This window comes from Pyxicephalus adspersus, chromosome 7, assembly GCF_032062135.1.
Source record: "Pyxicephalus adspersus chromosome 7, UCB_Pads_2.0, whole genome shotgun sequence".
NCBI lineage: Eukaryota > Metazoa > Chordata > Amphibia > Anura > Pyxicephalidae > Pyxicephalus > Pyxicephalus adspersus.
This window is the reverse complement of record NC_092864.1, coordinates 18518742-18540636: the sequence shown is the minus strand read 5'-3', so window position 1 is coordinate 18540636 and position 21895 is coordinate 18518742. Positions and strand designations below refer to the sequence as shown.

The window sequence follows — 21895 nt, the reverse complement described above, 5'->3', positions numbered from 1 at the left end:
TCCAATACAAAATGAGAACAAAATTCAAACTCTCATTTTGTATTGGATTGAATACAAACTCCTGTATCCAATCCAATACAAAATGAGAGTTTGAATTTACCAATTACATACTTTGTATCTATTTTGAATTATTTTGAATTGGATTGGATACAGGAGTTTGTATTCAATCCAATACAAAATGTGTTTGAATGAGTTTCAGTTTGAATTTCCCACACACGCGCCGACGTCATTGTACGCGCCGACGTACACGCACGGAGGGAGAAGAAGCCAGCCGGCTTCTTCTTCCCGGAGAGGACACCCGACGCTGGAGGACGACACTGGAACACGACGATGGATGATCTCAGCGGGACCAGGTAAGTGATCGATAAACCGGAACTTTTCTCACTGTATTTTCATACAGTGAGAAAAGTTCGGGTTTATCGATAATTGTAACTTTTTGAAGCCTGTACCAAGGTTGGACTTATCGCTTAGGTGGTTAAATAACACCTTCCATAAGGATAACCCCCTTACTTGGCAAAAGTAGTAGATATACCTAATATAGAAAACTATAATATGATGAGAGCGTAACCCTTTAAACATCCTGTCCAAGAAGGAATCCCCGAAAACCTATAGGTATAGCTTATCTCTAAGAAAAAAAAAAATAAACTCACAAATACCAATGCCAGTATGTGTCTGCCTGCAGGAGCTCCACATCGCCAACTAACCATCATTAAATAGGTAATCAGAAAAGGTGGGCATCACCACATCTGACATCACATCTGCCAGCAAACTGGTGATACAGTAGAATCTCCAATGGTTTTCTTTTATTGCTGTCTGTAGCTTTATTGGAGAGATTCACCCTTTTATTTGTTCTGTTGCCTCTTGTCTCTGGGAATAAAGTAATGGAGAATCCAACATTTGGGGTTTTTACTTGTTCCAATGACAACTGGTAATGAGGGGATTACCCTCAGTATGAAGAGATGTCCTCCTGTAATTGTGTCAACAGGACAGGAATTCAAAAGACATCCTCTAAAATAATTAAATACTAAATACAAGATTTAGCTTTAGATAAACTTTATTGACAGAATTAAAGATTACAATATTAGATTTGACATCCAGATGTGTAAGATAATAAATCAATACAATAATTCACACATAAATATAGAATTACATTACATTAATTAATAAATACAATTTACCTCTTTTAATTCTAACAAGTTATTTTTCTTTCTTCAAATTCTAACAAGGACCTTAATTCTAAGGTCTTCTCCAAAGCAAATAAATATACATCACACACATATATATAATAAAATACAATAGTTTAATAATATTAAATATATTGTTTTACTCTGTAAGTGGTCACATGCATAATTTAATATTTATCTTCAGGTATACTAATATACCTAAATATGATCAGATCCACAGTAAATCACTTGGATAAGACTAGATATGCTATACACATAGAACTGCAAATTACATATTGCACATTTTTTATGGTTTTCTATACAAAAGAATTCCTTGCTAAAGTTCATCAGCTGTATAGTTGTATAGAAAACATTTGGATCCATAGCTAGTACAAGATCCTATTGGATGTTCTATACCTTGTTCTTCAAATAACAATAGCATCTGTGTTGCTGCTACCATGCTAATATATATATTTTTTCCAGATCTTAACTTACTACCTGAGCAGTGTATAATCTACTGTGCCATAGATATGATCTTCAGGGCCTACACATAAAGCAGTTGCAAGATGAATCACATTTTGTTTGCTGTTTTATGAGGCAGATTTCACCCACTGGTTTCCCAATAAAATATATAGAGATCTTTATATAAAAAAGTCTTTCCAGGTAAGAGGGATGAGTGCAGAATTTTTATATGTATCAGATTTAAATTAGAATACAACTGCTTTTTTCAGTAGAAAACCTGAAAACTTTTTCTTAAATTGTTAATTTGCAAGTTTATAAATTTGGCTAACTTCAAAAAAACACCAAAAAAAAAGATAGGTGAAACCTAAAAGTGAGAACCTAGTAATATGAAATAACCAACTTAAGGCAGTGTTTATATATTGGTTCTGCTGTGAAAAAGTCTTATTAAAGAGAGAAAATATTTTAACACAAAAAAATCAATCTTTAATAGACTCCAGATCAGTGGTCGCCAACTGGTGGGGGGTTTTTCTCCAGCCAGAACTGCGGACTATGTCTCCCATACGGCTTGCAGGCTCAGACCAGAGGGGGGGTTGTGTGTCCGGAGTCCGTGAAATTAGTGGTCCATGATGTCCAAAAGGTTGGCGACCACTGCTCTAGATCTCACTGGACATGGAAGATGTGACATATGACTGGAGAAGGGAGCAGTAGGGGGTCACAATGTAATTGTACCATAACTAATAATATTATACATTTAAAGAAAGCAGATGTATTATGGAGCACTTCATAGAGCCAATTTTTATGTTACTAAATGTCTCCCAGAGCAGTTCATGATCCAGTATCCCTACCATAGGCTTATTATTGTGTAGATAATACACTGGTATGGTTGGAGGGTTCATAGCCATGTCACTATGGAGCTTATTCATAAAAAAGTAACAATTAGATAACAAATGGTCATTTCTTTGTGTGCCTTTTTCTGATAACTACTTTATAATGCCACATTTATAAAGGAGGATTACATTTTTATAGCAGTTAGCATTGCTTTGACTGACATACTGGATTTACGCTAATTTGACAATCAGAAGTTCTATTCCTTTGAATGGAGTAACTGATTGACATATTTTCTAGCCACATTTTTAGTGCTGTTTGAAACAGGTCAAATGCAGATGAAAAGGAGGTCAATTGTAGGACAAATGCATCTGCCAATAAATTCTAAATGATCTCAGAAGCATCCCAAACTGAGGTCAACCCAAAGTACCAAAGGCAGGCCAGTCTTGTTAAATTATATGTGGAATTCTCCCAAATTATATGTGGCTTTCTGTATCCTGTACTAGGGTGGGGGCAGGCGGCACAATACAAACAATACTTGTCAAAGCGGTCTGAAATTGGGGCAGGCGATAAGTGTCATCAGAACAGGCTGAGATCAGAGCAATAGAGAAAAAGGTGAGGTGAGAGTGATATCAGGGTCGAATGGGCAGAATATCGCTGAGCAATTAGCAGGTAGCAAGTTGAAGGTCAGAAAACCTGTGCCTAGGCTATTACTATCATCCAGTAGAGGGAAAGGATCATGAACAGGAACTAATCTACTCATTGGCTGCAGGACAATAATCCCCTCCAACTGCGTACAGTCTGCTGGGGATGCTGATATGGTCAGAGTGCATGTGACTTAATGGAGGCTGGGGATTCTGCAAACTGCTAAACTGGATCTGCACGCAGAGTGGTAATAGGGTCACACCCAAGCAAACTAGCACTTGTTATGAGCTGCACTGTACATTGCAGAAATACATGTGGTAATAGGTGTGAAGCCACACCTCAAAGATTGCAATGGGGCCTTAGGCTAGCCATAGGTAGACAGTGCCCCCCTGGGAATCGGTACACATTTGAATTAAACCAGGACCAACCAATTAGTTAAAATGACTTGCCAAATAAGAGGAGATAACATGGAGAAGGGTTGCTAATATATTGTCAATAAAGATGACAAAACAAGATCTTTTGACATTAGTTGATACTTTTTTAAATAAATTTAACTTTAAAAAAAGATTGCCCAAAACCCACTCTTGTGTTTATTTTAAATAATTTTTATGATGAACCTTCTGAACTAAAACTTCTGATTACCTAGATTAATGCTTTCTTTTTCTGCAGGGAATATTTTAGCATAAGGCTGCAGAATGTTTTATAATTAACATGGCCATTTTGTTCATGCCTTTCCTTTTTATAGGCCACACTGAAAAGCTTCATCTTTTTGTTTGAAGAATGTTGCAAGTGTTATTATATACCTTGCAGTACATGCACAGGAGGCAAATACAGCATAGATGTATTGGCAGAGTCTATGCAAACCTGATTTGTAGTGGAATGTTGATAAATTGTAAGTTCAGATATTAATTGAAATACTAACATTTTCTAACTCTAAGCCCAGTCAGTAAAATCTCACCCTAGCTTAACCATATTAATGTAACCATATTAATGTAACCTTATTGTTGTTTATAATCTTTTTTTAAATCTTCAGCTTGCACAAATATACCTTGTAATCTTGAAGGGCACAACTGTATCCTAGTTGTGCTGCTGTGTTGTCACCCTACTACATGTTTATCTGGTAGATTTTTCCTCCTGCATCCACAAGGGATTTGTCCTCAGTGGCTAGATATTGGTCATGGAGAAATAAGCAGAAGGAGTTGCAGGGTGCATGTAACAGATAGTAATGCTCTGCCTGGGGGTCTAAAATGGTGTATTGTCACTGAGGTATGTATTGAGGGTCTGTGACTGAGGTCTACAATGGCGGGGGGGGGGTCTGTACTGAGGTCTGCACTGGGAGTCTGGTACTGGGGTTTGTAACTGGAGGGGGGGGGGATCAGGCAGAAAATGTTTGCACTGGGGAACTGTTACTGAGGTTAGTCACTAAAGACTTTATGGAGTGAACTAAATCTGTCTTGGGGGGGTCTGTCACTAAGGTCTGTATTGGGGGGTCTGTCACTGAGGTTTTCATTTTCTGAGGTTTTCAAGTCTGTTTAACTGCACTCCTTTAATCACCTGGGCGTTTCACCAACGTCTGGATTTCTGTACCAAAAGCGGTACACTGTTTTTCATGAATTTTTTTTTTTAAATTGTAGACCTGTAACTTACAGAAATATGTCCGAACAAGGGTCTAGTAGATATCCTGAATATAAAAAAAGTTTGAAACACACAATCATGTAAAAAAAAAAATTACTTTTAATAAAATTAAATAAAAAACACAAAAATCAGCTTAAACAATAATACATAAATAAATCAAAAATACTGAAAATGCAATAATTCGGTATACTGTATAGTAATATATTTTTCTAAAACACCTCCCTAGTGTGGTAAATTTTAAAACAGAGTCCAACGTCACATACCTATAGACAAAACCACATAAATATATTTTGTATTATTTTCTATTGGATTGGATACAGGACTTTGTATTGAATCCAATACAAAATATTTGAATTTCCCACTACGACCCCCATCGACAGGCGCATGCACTGACATCATCAGAAACCGCCGAGGGACGCGTGCGCGAATGCCGGGTGTTCTAATTCTTTCCGAAATTCCGTACTTCCATGCAAAAAGTGTTAAATTTTTTGCATTGAAATTTATTTTAGATTGTAGGCTATAATTCACCGAATTACTCAATAATTACTTATAATTCACTGAAATACCGCATAACTCACCGAAATATGTCCAAAATTTTATAAATTTAATCATAACATAAATATAATAAAACATAAAATAAAATCTTTAAATAAAAATCTTTAAAAAAAAATCTTTAAAAAACAAAAAAAATAGTGTATAATGTAATGTACCTGTACAGTAGCTTATATGATATATATATTTAATACAATTATATATATTTTATATAAAGATTTCTTTGTATTGGACTCAATACAGCTTTTTTGTATTGAGTTCAATACAAAGTGATTTGAATTTTCCGCCCGCAAATAACCCCCGGAGATCGTCACTGCACACGCCGGATGAAGAAAGAAGAGGACAGACGTCTCCGGAGGAGCTGCGGGGACAGGGTAAGTATTTTTTTTCAGTTGTAATCTGATTGTTATTCAATGTTGTATAACAATCGGATTGCAATATAACGCATGTTTATATTTTTAGCCACCCCGACCTTGGTTCGGGGTAAACGATAGTAGCAAGTTTACTTACCCCGAACCAAGGTCGGGCTAACCGCCCAGGTGGTTAGACCACATGCAATATTCAGTGTTATGTAGCCACGCACACATTTTGCTGCCAGCTGAAAGCGGAAGATCTGAATAGCCAGTAAGGGTGCTAGGTGCCAATAGAGCCTGAACCGTAGACTGTACCTGGCTTCCATGCTGGCTATCCTGGCACTTTGCTTGCACTTAGCTCACTTGCTGGCTAGCCATGTGCAAGTAGAAGTTTGGAGCTAAGCAGCAAAAGAGCAAGGTGTGCTGAAACTTTTAGACATAGGGGAAGGAGACCGAAGTAATTTACCAGACATTTCTGATGGTGGCCCAGAGAAAACGATTTCTCCTTTTTGTGTGAAAGCAGTGGTCTCTTTGCAATTGCCCAGCATGTAACAGGATGACAATCAGAAAGCATGGGATAACAGGTCACAGGTACAACAGCTCAGTATCGATCTTCTGCAAGGGCCAAATTCAAAAAGCTTGTTTGATGCCATTGATGAGACACAAGCACACACACCTGTGAAAGCACCTGCACCACATCAACATATGCACAGACAGATGGTGTGTCCCTCCGTACATATGCATGACCAATAGCAAGCTTGTGAGCAAAGACCCATTCTTTTCCACACACATGCACAGGTAATGCAAAGAGACACCATCCTGCCTACTGGCACAATATTCCTGACCTGGGTGCATGTAATACAAAGAATGAAGAGGAGTGTGTATATATTACACATTGCACCAGCAAAATGCCCAGACCCACCAACAGTTCTCCCTTCAAGAATAAATCCTTCCCAAATTCTCCCCCCTTTCAATAGAAATCTTACCCTCACCCAAAGTCAAAAATGTCGCCCAGTACAAAGTTGCACTACTACCCCAGTACACATTTTAAAAGTGAAAATACCACCCAACAAAATGTCCTCTTTGACCTAGCAGACTTCAGATGCAACCCCACCTGGCACAGCAGTTAGGGGAAGTAAATTCCTTTTTTTTTAATGTACCTTGTTTTTCCCACTACTTGAGTATTTAGCACTTATCCACTGTGAAATGTGGCACAAGGGCACTAAAGTATAAAAAGGTAATTTATATACAGCACGGGAGAGAGACAGACAGAGAGAGAAAGAGAGAGAGGAAAGAAAATGAGAGAAAGAGAGATTTAATCCTTATCTGAAGGACAAAATACTTCTCTTACATCCCACCATTACCACAAAATATTAAAAACTCAAGTACTTTTTTAATCAGACTCTTTATGTGTTTACTATGAATTTTGTTGCATCTGACGTCACAGTGTGACAGTATGTACTTCTTCAGCCACCTTTTTAGGCAGAACTACATCATGTAGGTGCAGTTTATCTACACATCCCACACCACCACATCCTCACGTATGACATCAGTGACAAATGTGACAATTACACAGAAGCTTACCTATATGCACATCATTTTTGTCTCTTCATCCGGCTGCTTTGTGTTTGCAGAGTCATTACACTCTCCTGTAGGTTCTGCAAAAGCATAGATGATGGACAGTTAAACAGAGGTAATAATTACACGTCTTGTTTTCCACCTTTTGAAAAAATGAATGATAGAGTGTGTTTTTGTTTAGCTATTTAATATTTATAACTTTTTTATTTTTTTCATTTGGACTAGGTGCAGAAAAGTTAGAACTTTGTCGGCTTTATTGTTCAAGTTTTGATGTGCTTGTAGAATGCTAAACCAAAATTAGGAATAGCAAGATTTTGGAGGCAACTCTTCATCTGAAGGATTAAAGCTCCAAAGATATAATGCAAATATTTATTTCACATGATAGGAGGGCAAAAAATTTCCTGACTGGTGATCCAAACAAGTACCACTATATATAGATCTGTTCTTTAATGAGCATCTTATTTACTGTTAGTATCCAAGCCCTGATGAATTGAGTGTTGAGCCATGAAAAGTGTTTGATTTAAACAATTTTCTTGTTTAAAAAATATACTGGACTCACAATAAATTTTTTAGCACTATAATATTTCAGGTTTTTATTTTTATCTATTTATCCACTGCGGAAATCTCCATTTACTACCTGTCCAGTTATAAATGGAACTTTCCCAATGGGAAAACAGATATTATTAAAAACAGGGATCATCCAGTATATGTTAGAGGATACAATTATAGCAACTTTAGATTTTTTTGACAATTGGATTGCTTTTATCAAAGACTTATATTTATATACAGTATCTCTGTGCTATGACAGTTTGATTATATGATGATGGATGTCCCATTGGATCATGTGATCTAAAGCACAATTTTCAACGTGTATTGATATTTAAATATTTCCTCTCTCCTTTTTTTACTATCTTTGAAAACACAGGCAATCATTCAGAACAGGGAAATGTTCTCAGCTGGAATACATAAAGCAAATAAAAGTGTTGTAAACCCTGTCGATAACTTTTTTATTTGCTTAGTTCTCTCTCTAAACAACAAAAAACCTACCCCCATGTTATGGGGAAGCAAATGGGTACTGTATGTCATCTGTAGTTCTAAGACACTTCTTGTTCTAGGGTGACAACTCTGCTTCTTCCCAGATATAGCGAGTGAGCATTGCCACCGTAGGGGAGGAAATGTGTTACTGGCAGGGTTACCAGGTGAAAAAATAATTTAAAAAAATATATAATTATATCTAAAGCTTGCGGGGATGCAATATGTTAAAATTTTGTTCAGGGGTTTATATATGTTTTTTTTAATATGACTCATTTTTTTACAATATAGAATATATTATAGAATATTTTAAAAATAGAATACTGAATGTAAAATATTAGGCTTCAGGAAATGAAAGATGTATTGGGACTTGTGGCTACGGTGATACCGCACTGACAAATACTCACACCTTCAGATACATAGCAATGGCTGAGAAGGGATTTTCATTTTTGGGCTAAGCAATTATTTCCTATCTGTATAATTATGGGGTAGAGCCTGAAGTAGAGCCTTGTTGAGGTTCTTAATGCCGTTTGCAAATTTCCTTTTCTTCCTCCAATGTTTCTCAATGTTTCTTTCTTACACCAATGTTTCTCAAACAGGGTTTCATGGAATCCTAGGCTTCTTCTAGATATTGCTAGGGGTTCCTTGAGCAATGAGCAATTTGGACCTCTCAGTTTACCTGACACCAATGATCACTTTGGCTATCTGAATAGGTGACATTCTTCCCAATGGCCAGCAATATGAGAGGCATTCTTTCCACTAACAACACTAATATACTGCATGCTGTGGATATAGTAATTATAGAGGGGTTTGCCCTGAAGACCTGAAAGTTATTTCAAGTTTTCCCCCATGTTAAAAATGCGAGAAAAGCTCTTCTAATCAAACAGCAACATAAACCTATTTTTAGCTGGGCAGATTAAAGTCAGAGCCACATGGTTCATTTTGCATTCCCATAGTCCCATTAGGGAGATCTCACCTCATATGATGCAGCCTATTAGTTTTTAAAAGTGTTGGTTGTGTTTGTTTTCTTGTTATAAAACATTTTCAGCAAGTACAAGAAAAAATTGGAATCTGGCCAGAAACCAGTGTCCTTGCCACTGTTTCAAAGCTGACATGAAAGCACACAGAATCTCATCTCCCTTTTACAATATCTCCTGTAAACTACTAATTCCTCAGCCCCCATGTAAAAGAGAAAATGTGTTTGTAGTCCAAATCCTTGGAGCAGTGTGGGTGACAACTATGGCTTCCTCTATAGGTACAGTACAGTGAGCGATCTTATGACAGTAATTAGTGTTATTTGCAAAATTTGCAGGGTGTCAAACTCCGGCCCGGGGGCCAAATCTCCCCCAAGTCCTTTTTTTGGCCCCCAAAGGAATCCTAAATATGAACTGCAGCTGGCACGGCGCTGCATTGAAATAACGCAACTACTATAGACCAGCGGGCCCTTTGCCTATGCATGGCCCCGCATTTTTTTAAAGACGCAAATAATGCCCGGAATTTTAGTAGCCGTGCTATTTCAATGAAGATGGAGTTTCAGGGGCGGGCCACTCATAAGACTTAGCTCCATATTGGCTGCCTCTGGCATTTCCATCACTCCCCCTCAGCTGTACTTTTCCTTGCTACTGCAAGGCATGGACTTGAATGGTTGGATTTTCATAAATGAAAATTGTTTGTATTATTGTTAGCCTGTGCAAAAACGTTACCATTGAAATTTACTAAGAAGGCTACAAATAGAGAAGGAGGCATAAGATTTGTTCTTAAATAAATTAAAATAAATTAAAAAAAAAACATACATGGTATTGGTAATCAGACCTAAAAACTTGACATCAGTTTTTAGGTCTGATTACCAATACCATGTATCTAATAAATTTCTTAATATTGGCATAGATCTGTTTTAAACATCAATATTGGACAGCAGAGATTTTAACTGAATGCCAAATCATTTAATAAATTACTGTATATTATAATCAATTCAACTTTATTTTATTCTATTTTACATATTGGACCTGCTAATCCTATGTGCCCTGCTTGCAGTAACTAAATTTATATACTCAAGTATGTACATACACGGCCTTCCTCTTCAGATTTCATGGCTATGTTCTCACTGGCAGTGAGATTTTGGAGTGTCTCCCGCTTCTTCATGTCAGGGAACTACTTCCTCAGGGCTAGACGTGGCTTCTCCCAGCAGCAGCAGCCCCACAGAGAATGAATGGGGGCAGCAGTGATAAGTAGCAGTGCCTCTCACTGCTGCCAGCTGTCAAATGTGCAGACGGTGGCTCTTTGGTGCCAGCCACAGGAAGCCAATCAGGATCGATCAATCCAGAGAGAGGTCTGAACCTGCCCTAAGCATACCATTTTGGGGTAACAGTTTAAAAGGGAGACAGCAGAGAGTACCCTTTAAAAAGCTAAGTCAAATACATTTTGTTCTATCGTTTGTATATGGCGAGAATAAATGACTGATGTTATTGTTTCTTTTACCCTCCATCCTGGTTATACTCCTTAAATTTTGTTCTTAAAAACCTTTGAAATAAAAAAGCTAAGTTGAAAATTGTGTACTGATAAGAAAAAGAGGCATTATAAAATATAATATTTGTATTGGAATGTATTACTACTTAATCTTTTACAGTTTCATTGCTTATTTTGTTAGTTTCAAATGTTTTCTTATTGGCAAATTTTTTACTCTTTTTTATACAGGAAAAAACAACATAAGTCATTAGAAAAATGAAGAGGAGAAGTAAAGCAATAGTGGTTCTGTTGTTATCTTTTTGCAGCTTAACAATGGCAGGTAAGTAAAATGCTACATACTTAGTGCTTTCAATGTGGTCTTACTTGGGTTCCGATGCTTTTACCACAGGTTCACTGTAGATATTTTTTTCCCCTTTAAGCCACATCAATACAAAACCTCTAAACATAAAACGTGTGCTGACTCAAATACTGACTGGCAATAAATGTTTCAAAGAAATGACTCATTGACGCTCATATTTATCTTTGTGAACTAATCCATCACGGGTAAAATGTGTAATGGCCCTGTCCATTTAGAACTAATTTTTTGCTTTTGTGTGTATGCTAATTGGTTAAATCACCTGTCTCTTATTTTTGATGTGCTTCAGTGGCAATATTTTGCTGTCAGATTGGTGGCCTATGTACCCTATTTGGTAGATTCATACTTCTCCAGCTGCTTTCATAATTTTAAATACATGAATGTTCCAACATGGAGACCCACACATAATGGTCATATAGCAGTACCAGGCCGGTGGTGGATTCGGCATGCACTCATTATATTTATTTACATTTTAGAAAGCCTAACAATAAAATGCAATGAAACAACATAATTGCCTTTTTGGGTGATGCACCTTCTGGAAAATGTAAGAATAAAAAGAAAAAGAACCAATCTCATGGCACATGAAAGCCCCTTCTAGGCATGCCCAAGATGTGCAGAAGGAGCAGCCCACAGCTTCCCGGGATATGTGACATATGTATCCCATGGAGCAGTAAATACAAAAAAGGGAAAGATCACCCCTTCAAATACTTAAAAATAATTAAAAATATATATATAAAAGAGTTATTTAGAGTTTAATTACAGTTGGTAAAAGGAAATGTAAAAAAGTAATAGAATAGTAATAGAAACAATAGTTTAAGCAAATATTGTGCTAAAATGCAAAGTCTGCTTATTTGGTTGTCCAACACAGACACATACAAACCACCTCCTGCTATCAAAAAGCTGCATTATGGGAAAAAACTTTTGGGGAAATCAAAAAAAATGCTTACCAAGGCTTCCAGCAAGTTTCTTTAGGCACATTTTTAACATTGCAGTGTTTTGCCAACAGAGTTTGCAGGAAAACACCTATGAGGATGTTAGTGACAGATCTGGCTTAGGGGAGAATGTAATACAAAGTTTATTACAGCTGAATAAAATGCATTAAAGTTTAATAGGAAATTAAATAAAAACTCATTTTACTCAAATAAAACATTTGCTAGGTTGCTTTATATACATCAATTGCAAACTGAAGCTAATGCTTTTCAGTTTCAAATGAAACAAGGTAGATACACAAGTAAAAATGTTACTTTGCATCTCTATTTCATCTGAACAGTATCTATAAACATGTGGTATCTGGTATCTAGCAGCTTGGGGTGCTTGTAGCCCTTCCAGTGTCCATACCTTGTTAAACTTTTTCTTGAGGGAGAATACATTTAATTCAGGTAATCTTTCTACAATGTCAAGAACATCAATCTCCTTTTTTTCGAACCCGTTTCTAAGCTTTGTTACCATAATAAAGAAGTGGGTTTGGTGCTGCAAATTAGGGGAGAATCCTGTGGGTTGCAGAGAAAATGAAACCTCTTAGTCTTACTTACTCTGAGAAAACTAATTGTTTGTCTTTCTTGCTGATGCCTAAATATTAGTATGTTAATATGTAATTTGAGTTACTGATCTAGGAGAGTACTCATTGCAATTATATACATCTAAACCCTAAATTGATGACATTTAGTTTCCTAAACCGCTGTGCAAAAAAATACTTTTTTAACCTACCATTGTTGATTTCCTTCTGGAAAATGTTACCTGCTTGGTGGTCATTCTCAGGACATGAGTCTTCAGAAGTAGACCAACAATGGCAATGCCAACGCTTCTCTTTTGATGAGAGTACTTTAAAGCAGAGGAAATGACCTTTTGTCAACCTTGCTAATGATAAAAGCAAATGTCATTGTCTATTTTCTGTTTTCTCTTGTCAGTTTATGGAAGAATGTGTGGGTATTAATACCCAACCCTGCACCTTTCTTTAAGCCACTCTACATGGTACATCATGGAGATTTTAAGGTAAAAAACATGTATATTCTAAAATGTTCCATTATTACTCATTTGTAGATGTAGCATCCAGTGACTTTTTAGCACTGAGAATGGTATTATATAGAGAGGGTCTGTAGGAGTGAGATAATGAATATGCTAAGTTCAAAGGGTAACATACCCTAGACCTGCGTAACGAAGCTTGATGCTTAGCTTGTTTTTGCAGTATGATAATGATACTATAATTGGATCTACATAAGCATCATAAGCAAGAAATCATGTGATCTGTACAAAAAAAAAGTACTTCCTCTTCTCATAAGCTTTTACAATCTTTACATTTTTTTTACTTGGCATGCTTACATGCAAGAAAGAAACAATAAACAGCCCCTTTGATAATTTGTGATATGCACTTGTGCATTCAGCAGTACAAATGCTACAAAATACAAAAAGCAATACATTTGATAGAACAAATTTAGCTAAGATGGGGAGAACCCTGCCCTTCCAAGGGAGGAGACAGCAAGTGCTTTGACAATTGGTGCAGAAAAAGGCAGATGTGATTAAAGGGGAGCTATGATAGATTGTACACTTGTACATGGGAGATGCTTTTATTTAATGTCTATGGTCATATTATATTATAAGGTTTAAAACTCCAGCAATTAAAGTAACCACAACATATGTGTGAATCAAATTGTTTTGTACATTTTGCAGACAAAAGTTATGTCAGCATCCTGCCACTTCCTCAGAGGAAGTCTTTAAACAGAAGAAAATAGCAATAGCATGCCTGCAAACCATGGCACATAACCATACACAAAAAAATCTTATGTGGCAATTTTGCACTATATCCTTATTTAGCAATGTTAGTTCTGTAAAGATTTAATGATAAGAAACAGGGTAATTTCTAGGCTTGTTGGTGCCCTAGGCAGAACAAACCACTTCCACCACCTTCTACCCACCTCCCCAAAAGAATCCAATTCAGTATCCCAACCCTCCCTTATACATGGATATATCAAACACATACATGCGCACACATAAATTCATACATGTATGCACAGACATACATTCACATCTGCCTAAACAAATTAAACACTACCTCTTCCATACATTCTGTCTCCTCTTCCATACATTGCCTGATCTACCCCAACATTCAATGTCAGGCTGGAGGGTTTATAGGTGCAACATATGAAATAAAATTCAACGAATGAAAGAGGCAGTGCAGGGACCATAAGACTGAGGAGGATAGCACTAGATAACTGTCTTCCAGCAATAAAGGATGTGGGCACTATCTGCAGTGTGCATCTTCTAGTGACAATTGTGTAAATCGTGCAGTGTGCAGTATAGTATATATATATATATATATATATATATCTCAGAGAAAGCAATGGCAGTACAGAAAATAAAGCTGTACAACTGTACAAGTCTAAAGGTAAGGCTGGGGTTCAGCTTTAAGCAGATAAAACAAAGGGTACCCAGGGCACAACAGTTGTCTATTATTAGGCGCTGACACTCGCTGGGGTTATATCCACTCATTTCCAGATCATTACAAACCAACAAGAGGAACCATAGATTGTGGTGGTGGTAGCTAAGGTGGGTTATTTGAAACTGGAAAGGTAATTACACAGCATTTCCTTTTACAGGGTAGCTTTACTTTTGTTTTGTAATGACACATACCAACAAAAAGATATGATTATGTGCATTCTTTTTGGTAAAATAAACTGTCTGTGAACATACAAATCTAACCTTTACACAATATCTGTGACCAATACTGGAAATATAAAGAAAAATAGATAGAAAGGTTAAAAAATGTATCTTTATTCTTCAATATTCAACAATTAATATACAGGTAATCCCCAGGTTAAAGACATCTGACATACGGACGACTCCTAGATGCGAACGCTGCTTCCCTGCTCGCTCCTGTTCAGCATGGAGGCTTGAAGGGGCGGTCTGCATGACTTGCAGAATAAATCTTTTGCTAAACACAGCTGAGACTGAGCTCTCCTGCAAGCTTTTGTAACTTTAATGACAAAGCCAAACTCTGCAGTCTTTTTGCATACCAAAGCTCCAGACATTAATGAATGTCTAGGCTCCATAAAGTTTTTTTTTGTGCTTTGTTTATGAATAACTCACAGTGAGGATTTTATACAGTAACTGACACCACATTGCCTAATAATATGTTGAGACAAACATCGCTCCTAATTGCATTTATTAAAATAATGTACCTGTTCCGACTTATGTACAAATTCAGCTAAAGAACAAACCTATAGTCCCTAACTAGTATGTAAGACGGGGGCTACCTGTATTAACCATTCCACTAAAAAATGTATATAAAAAAACATTTTGCAGCCACTGGGTTATTATTGTCAATGTCACTTCAAACATGAAGGATGTGGTTGCAGGAGGTTAATACAAAATACAAGCTAACAGTAACCATTAACCATTGTTTTCTAGCAGACATAAAGATGAAAGGTTACATCTGCGTGACTAGCATATTTCCTTTGTTTGCAGGTTTTACTGAATGCATATTGTTTTTAAAGATAGTTTCTTTATTTTGTTCATAATTTTGAATTAAATGTTTTTGCTAGTCAGGTAAATGTAAAATATAATATCTACATATTTCATATTAACTACTCCCAGCCAGGAAGTGCAATTTTGGGATCCTTTTATTTTTATGGTAAGCAGGCTAACCTTAACTGTTTTGTTAAATATATTATAGAATACAAAATATTCAGCAAATACACATATGCTAGATTAGGCTTATCTAACTATGTAGAACATTGTATGGAGTTTCAGTGAGAGAGATAAATATAGAACAGACAATAATAAAGTTATATGTTCATTCTAGAAAAAACAATATTACCAATATCCTAGGAACACCCTATATGAAGTAAAGTGGTTTAGCTAAATAATAGAAAAAAATAGATGGAATCATACCAATTTGCAGATAAGACCTTTCATGGTTCTCCATGAAGGACCCAGACATATAGGGGATTTCAAGCCTTTTGGAAATCCCCATTATTGACTTATAAAAGATCTTTTTACTGCCACGTAATCAGTGATTTATTGTCTTACAGAGCTGGCTGGGTTCTTCTTACTACCAAGCAAAACCATTTCCAGAATTTCCAGAAATATTTGAAGTCTACAGCCAGAGTTTGCTGAAGGCTGCATCAAGACAGGATCTCAACAGCCTGGAGAAACACAAGTTTTTACTTACCAACTCATGGCCAAATAGAGACAGCCAAGACTGCACTAACGGTGGTTGTAATAAAGCTGTTCTAGACAAGGACTCTGGGAGCCTACCAATAGGCACTGAGGCTTGTCCTCACTTTAACACCAGAGATGGTCCTGAAGCTGACATTAATAGGAGTGGAGATGACAGCTAGCCTTGTGTTAACCTTGACAGTGACAACAGCACCATGTTGGACCTCATGCTTGACCGTAAATTAGATTCACAGGCTACCACAGGCTCCTTAATTCACTCCAACTTCCAAATGCAAGAAGATTGCCTAGGACCCAATTTAAATATTTTGGACTTGTTGCCAGCTTCACCAGAAGGATGGGAGTTTCAAGATTCTCCAAGCCAGGATGATGATGAAAATGTTTTTTACAATGACAATTATAATTCCCTTTCTCCAGACTCAGCAAATAGTGCTGACTTTCGTTATCCGAGAATTTGCTTAGATTTGGACACTATAGACAGTGGTTTCTGTGATTCTGAATGTGGAAGCCCAGTGGACAGTGATTTTGGAAACAGTGGCACACCATCAAAACAACATAATTCAGACTCTTACAGTGGAGAAGAGGGCGTATATGAAAGAAATTATGTGAAACAGTGGGTGCCCTGTCATTCTATACCAGCTGAATCTGTAACAGAAACCCTAATAGAATAGAGTACCTAAACTAGGTCTTTAAATACTGTTGTGCCTTTAGATACAAACATATAAAAACTCAGCATCCTGGTCCTTTTTAAAATATTCATAAGTATTAGTTCAATCAATGCAGACACTTTTGGGCAAAAAAAAATTGTCTGGCATTATTTGAAAAAGCCGTTGGGCCTTTTTCTTCAGAACACATTTGGGAAATCCAAACTGCTATATATAATTCTAATATTAAGATTTTGCTCAAGACATCCAAATTCATGAGATCATCAAGATTAACTCTGCTACCAACTAGAAACACAAAAAACAATAAAAAAAAAAATCTAACTCTTCCCTGTTCTATTCAAATCAAAACATTTCAGATATAGTTTAACTCCAAGTTGAAGTGTTAAATTTTAAATCTGTTTGCTGTTTTAAATTATTTTGTCCTTCCTGGTCTAATCGTAATTTCTTTGTGCAGTTGCTGTGATGGCCTATAAATGTAGCAAATACGGATAATTTAAGATGGAGATAAAAAAATCCACTCTGTTCTGATATTTCATACCTATAGGAAGGTTAAAATACTGAATCACAAATAGCTTCTAATAACTCCTTGCTAAGGTTTCTGCCATGGTGGCCATTGCTTTTATTTAAACAAGGTAGACAAGCTAGCCAACCAACTAGATTCCTTTATTGATTCTTGATTTCAATTGAGTAATACATCTTTGGTCACCATGTGCAATACTTCTGTTTGCATTTCTATTTTCTTTTTTCCCCACTATATAATTTTTTATATAATATTTTAATAAAGCAAAAAAAAAAGTGTTTTGTTTTTTTTACAAGGGGGAGGCCTTTCCCCTTCCGTCTGAATAGGAAACCTGGTGCCTTCTGGGATACATAAATCATGTAGCCCAGGATGCTTCAGGTTTTTCCAATTAGTCTTTAGGGGCCTTCCCTTCTTTTAGAACAAAGAAAACAAACACGTTTTTTGGCTTTATAACAAAAAGAAAAAAGGCTAACCCTGATCATAGGTCTGCTTTAATGAATATCAAACTTTAATTCCAGCTAAACAACCAAATACACAGATTGTCAGGAGACCTAATTGTATTAATTTGTTAACTTTTGTTCTTTCAATTTATCCAGATGTCTAGCTTAAAAGTTTATTTTGATGCCTCTCCCCCCAGCAGCACATAGTCACCTTCACTCTCTGCTGCTCCATTTGACCACTAGATGTGTGCAAAGAAAACCATGTGTTAGTTCTAGTTACTCTGGGTGGAGGTTACACAAGGCTGATAAGTGTATCCTGGAACTCATCGACTGCTCCGGGCCAATCACATGTTCACAATGTTCCTCCTTACCTGAACATACCATGGGCCTGATTTAATAAAGCTCTCCATAACTTGAGAGGATGCACTTTCATAAGTGAAGCTGGGTGATCCAGCAAACCTGAATTGGATCTGGTCAAGATTTAAAAAATTTGCTAGCAAATTACTTTGAAACAATCTATTCCTTTTTTGCTGGATCACCCAGCCTCACTAATGAAGTGAATCCTCTTCAGCCTTGAAGAGCTTTAATAAATCAGGCCCAATGTGTTCTGCTTTCTTGCAGCAGATACATGGAGGGGTGGGGGAATGAAAGACAAGAAAGTAGATGGTGCTGGGGAAGGGGATAATAAAGAAAACCTGTTGCTTTTACCTGCAAAATACAGATTTGCTTAGAACTGATAGCAAACCTATCCCTGCTAATTACACTCACTGTTCTTGCTGCCTTGCACATGACTATAAAATAACCACCAACACACATCAAAGCCAGGTGATGACCTTGTAGTTTAAGATCTATATTTTCATTGAAATCTCCCTGACATGTATATTTCAAAAGTGGAAAAATGTGAAAAAAAAAAGATTGACCTTTTTGTAATATTTACCTAAGTATAATAAGTCATGGAAGCAACAGAAAAGAAACATTTAACAAAACATGCTGCTAAAGGTTCACTACACTTGGTAGCAAAACCTCCAGAAGCAAGAAAGTTAAATGACTCTTCCCTCTTATTGTCTTCTTTTTACTTGCATGCAATTCCTTCTATGTTTAGCTTGTTCTATAAAGTGATTTGCTTTTTAATTGTTGTGTAAAAACGACTTGCCATTATGTTCCATGGATTTATGTGACAGTGAACATTGCAAATAAAAGATTTTATAAGTGTTGCTGCTTTTGTTGTTTTAAATAATCACAAGAATCTGAATAGCAGTTGGATCATTAACTGATCATTTCTTTCTCTTGGGGTCTACAAAGGAGTTCTTAGCTCTCCCACGCACGTTAATGATAAAAGGGGACAGTTGCTCAACAAAGGTCCAACCTTGGAGCAGAAACCATAAAATGCCTGTTATTACCTTTATTAATCATAAAACACTTCATCTAGTTCCCCTCACTGATTGTTTCCTAATTTGACTTGGTCTTCAATTTCCTTCACTTTGTGGTTTGGATACCCTCAATTGCCAGCTCCATGTCCAGAGTAGAAGACCTTAGACCTGGTATATTTGAGCAGATCCGCTGCAAAATTTGTACTAAACCACAGAAACTGACCAAACACATGTCACTGTCTGCCTGCATAACATTGGTACAAGGCATGGAAGTATGTTACCATTCCCCTAGACCCCATTTTCTCAAAAATGAATTAAATGAATGACAAGCTCACTTGTACACTTAACAACACAATGGATAAATTTGACCAAATCTGGGATCCCTGGGTGATGTACAGTCCTAATTAATATGGTAACACATCAACATCGCGCAGCTCCTTAAGAGCAGAACACCTTTAAGAAGGTCTCCTTCTCCTTGCCAAGGAGAAAATTTCAAACAAGTTCCTTGCTCCCTGAAATCACAATTTCGACACGGTAACAAGAAAAACAATCACTGCCTGAGGAGTGAGATCGTTTCATAGAGGCGTCCACCTGGCTATTGAGTGGCGAGGGATGGGGGGACAAGAACTGACCTTAATCAAACCCCCTCCACTCGCAGTCCAGCCACACGGAGGACAATCCTGTTTCTTTTGGTTTCCCCTCTTGTAAAATAAAGGTAGTAGACACTGAGAAGGACAGTAGAATATAAGTAGAAAAGCCGTCTTCCTTTTTTATTTCTTCTTCTTGACCTCTTTGCAATGTATTCCCTTGTTCCACATTAGTGATGGGCAAACTTGTTTGAGTGTGATTTACTACAGCTCAGCAAACATCTTTGATTTGATCAACAATATATTTTTTATTAGTATGTGTAAGACCAGTATTAATGTCTCTGTCTGCTTTTTTGTTTTAGTTTACAAATACTGAAAGAAACAAAAAAATAGGCGCCCACTGGTGCAAAACCCTGCTGATAACATTCCATGATAGGATGAGGGCTTGATCACATGATTTATACAAGACATTTAACTGGGCTGTTCCCCAACTTTTCATCCCATCCACTGGAGTGAATGAGCTATCAGTGGAATGGCCTTATGACCAAAAAAAATATTATAAATGTTTATGGACAGCTTTCATCCTGTCTTGACTCGTCATATAATTCTCATAGATTTATGTATATATTCATATATTAGTATACACTAATTAATACGACAATTATTTGTTTCCATTTAGCAAATGGATACATATAGGTTAGTATGAATGAGTAATATGAAAAGTTCAAAAAAAGCACAAGGCCACTGTTTCATTACCAATCAGCAAGGCTTTGGGTGGTCTACAAAAGTCATGTGTAGGTGGGGTGACTTTGGTGTAAAACGTCCCCTATTCTAACACTAGGCTGTGGGCTGATTTCTGCAAATGTCACAGTTGGAGGAAATTTTACACTTATAAACTGATCTCATCGAAAAGCTTAATATGTGTCTAGACCCTATGTATGTGTCTTAACCACAAACATAGGGTCTAGGGTCCAGTTGCACAGTAAGCAGCAAGAGCAAAGTCAGTAAGAGTGTTTCCAATAGTATGCCTTATACGAACAAAAAGTAAAGTTGTATTATAAATAAACAGAGCTGCAGTAGGAACAATGTTTTAACCTTATGTTACCTGAAAATTGTTAACTATAAGCTGGTTTGCACTAATAGAACACAATTGATTGTAAGCACATTATTCCAAATTTCCTACTTAAAGGTTTGGGACCTAGCCACCATGAAAGGGACAATGGCAAGTATGGGGTAGGGGTCACTATTTTAAAAAACATAACAGGAATTTTTTAACCTAGTTCAATACAATTGTAAATGACAGTAATGGAAAAAAAGATTCCTATGTTTGTGCTATAGCTTTTTAAAATTTGGCTTTTATCTAAAATGTATATGGTGTTTTAAATATACCACTATTCAAGGAACAAATAGTTTGTAAGGTATCTACAACCAAAAGAGGTGAGGTAGAACTGAATTTCTCCTTTTATCCCCACTGAGCACCATCATACTGTAGCAAGTCGTGCCACATGGACAGTGCTGGAATGTCGTCTGCCATGGATGCGTTGCAATGACATCATATGCCAAACAAGTATGGCCGGGCAGCATGGTGGCTCGGAGGTTAGCAGTGGCCTTTACTGAAATAAATAACTTTAAATCTGTCAGAAATTTCTTATAGCTAGTACTATCATTTGTAATTGAAGGGAAAGTGGTCAATAATCCATCCAATCTCTCATTGCATCAAAATTTCCATCCTTACTATCAGTAAACACATAATCTAAAGCCAACAAAAAAACAACAAAAAAAAACCCCTGCTGCAACATTTTACGGAGGGGAGAGCTCTTCCAAAATCAGGGCTGTGAACCCTGCTCATCTTTGAAACTATTTATTGAGACCAAGGTACCCTTGGGACATCTCTAAACTGGATATTAGTGGACAACTTCGATATCTACTTACTCCAAAATATCACCAATGTTATTTTTCATGACGTGTCTCATCTTGCAAACGTCGTTGAAGAGCCTATGCAGGTGAAATGAGTTGGGAACAAAACTTTTTTACTGGTTTGCTTATGGACTTATGGCTTACTTTGGTTTAATCTA

The 21895-nt window shown here is 36.7% G+C and overlaps 1 protein-coding gene and 1 long non-coding RNA gene across 2 annotated transcripts in view; both read left to right on the top strand.

Moving 5' to 3' along the window:
- LOC140335252 (uncharacterized) overlaps positions 1 to 12225 on the top strand; it is a 17377-nt gene extending 5152 nt beyond the window's left edge. The window contains exon 3 of the long non-coding RNA XR_011921675.1: positions 10940 to 12225. This is a non-coding gene — a long non-coding RNA (uncharacterized lncRNA). The remainder of the gene's footprint in view (positions 1 to 10939) is intronic.
- Positions 12226 to 12546: 321 nt separating this feature from the next.
- On the top strand, positions 12547 to 19077 carry LOC140335250 (interleukin-21 receptor-like). Its single transcript, XM_072417747.1, is given in 2 exon segments — positions 12547 to 13058; positions 16094 to 19077. Coding segments are annotated over 2 exon segments (948 nt in total). The 5' UTR covers positions 12547 to 12926; the 3' UTR covers positions 16910 to 19077.
- Positions 19078 to 21895: the final 2818 nt, after the last annotated feature.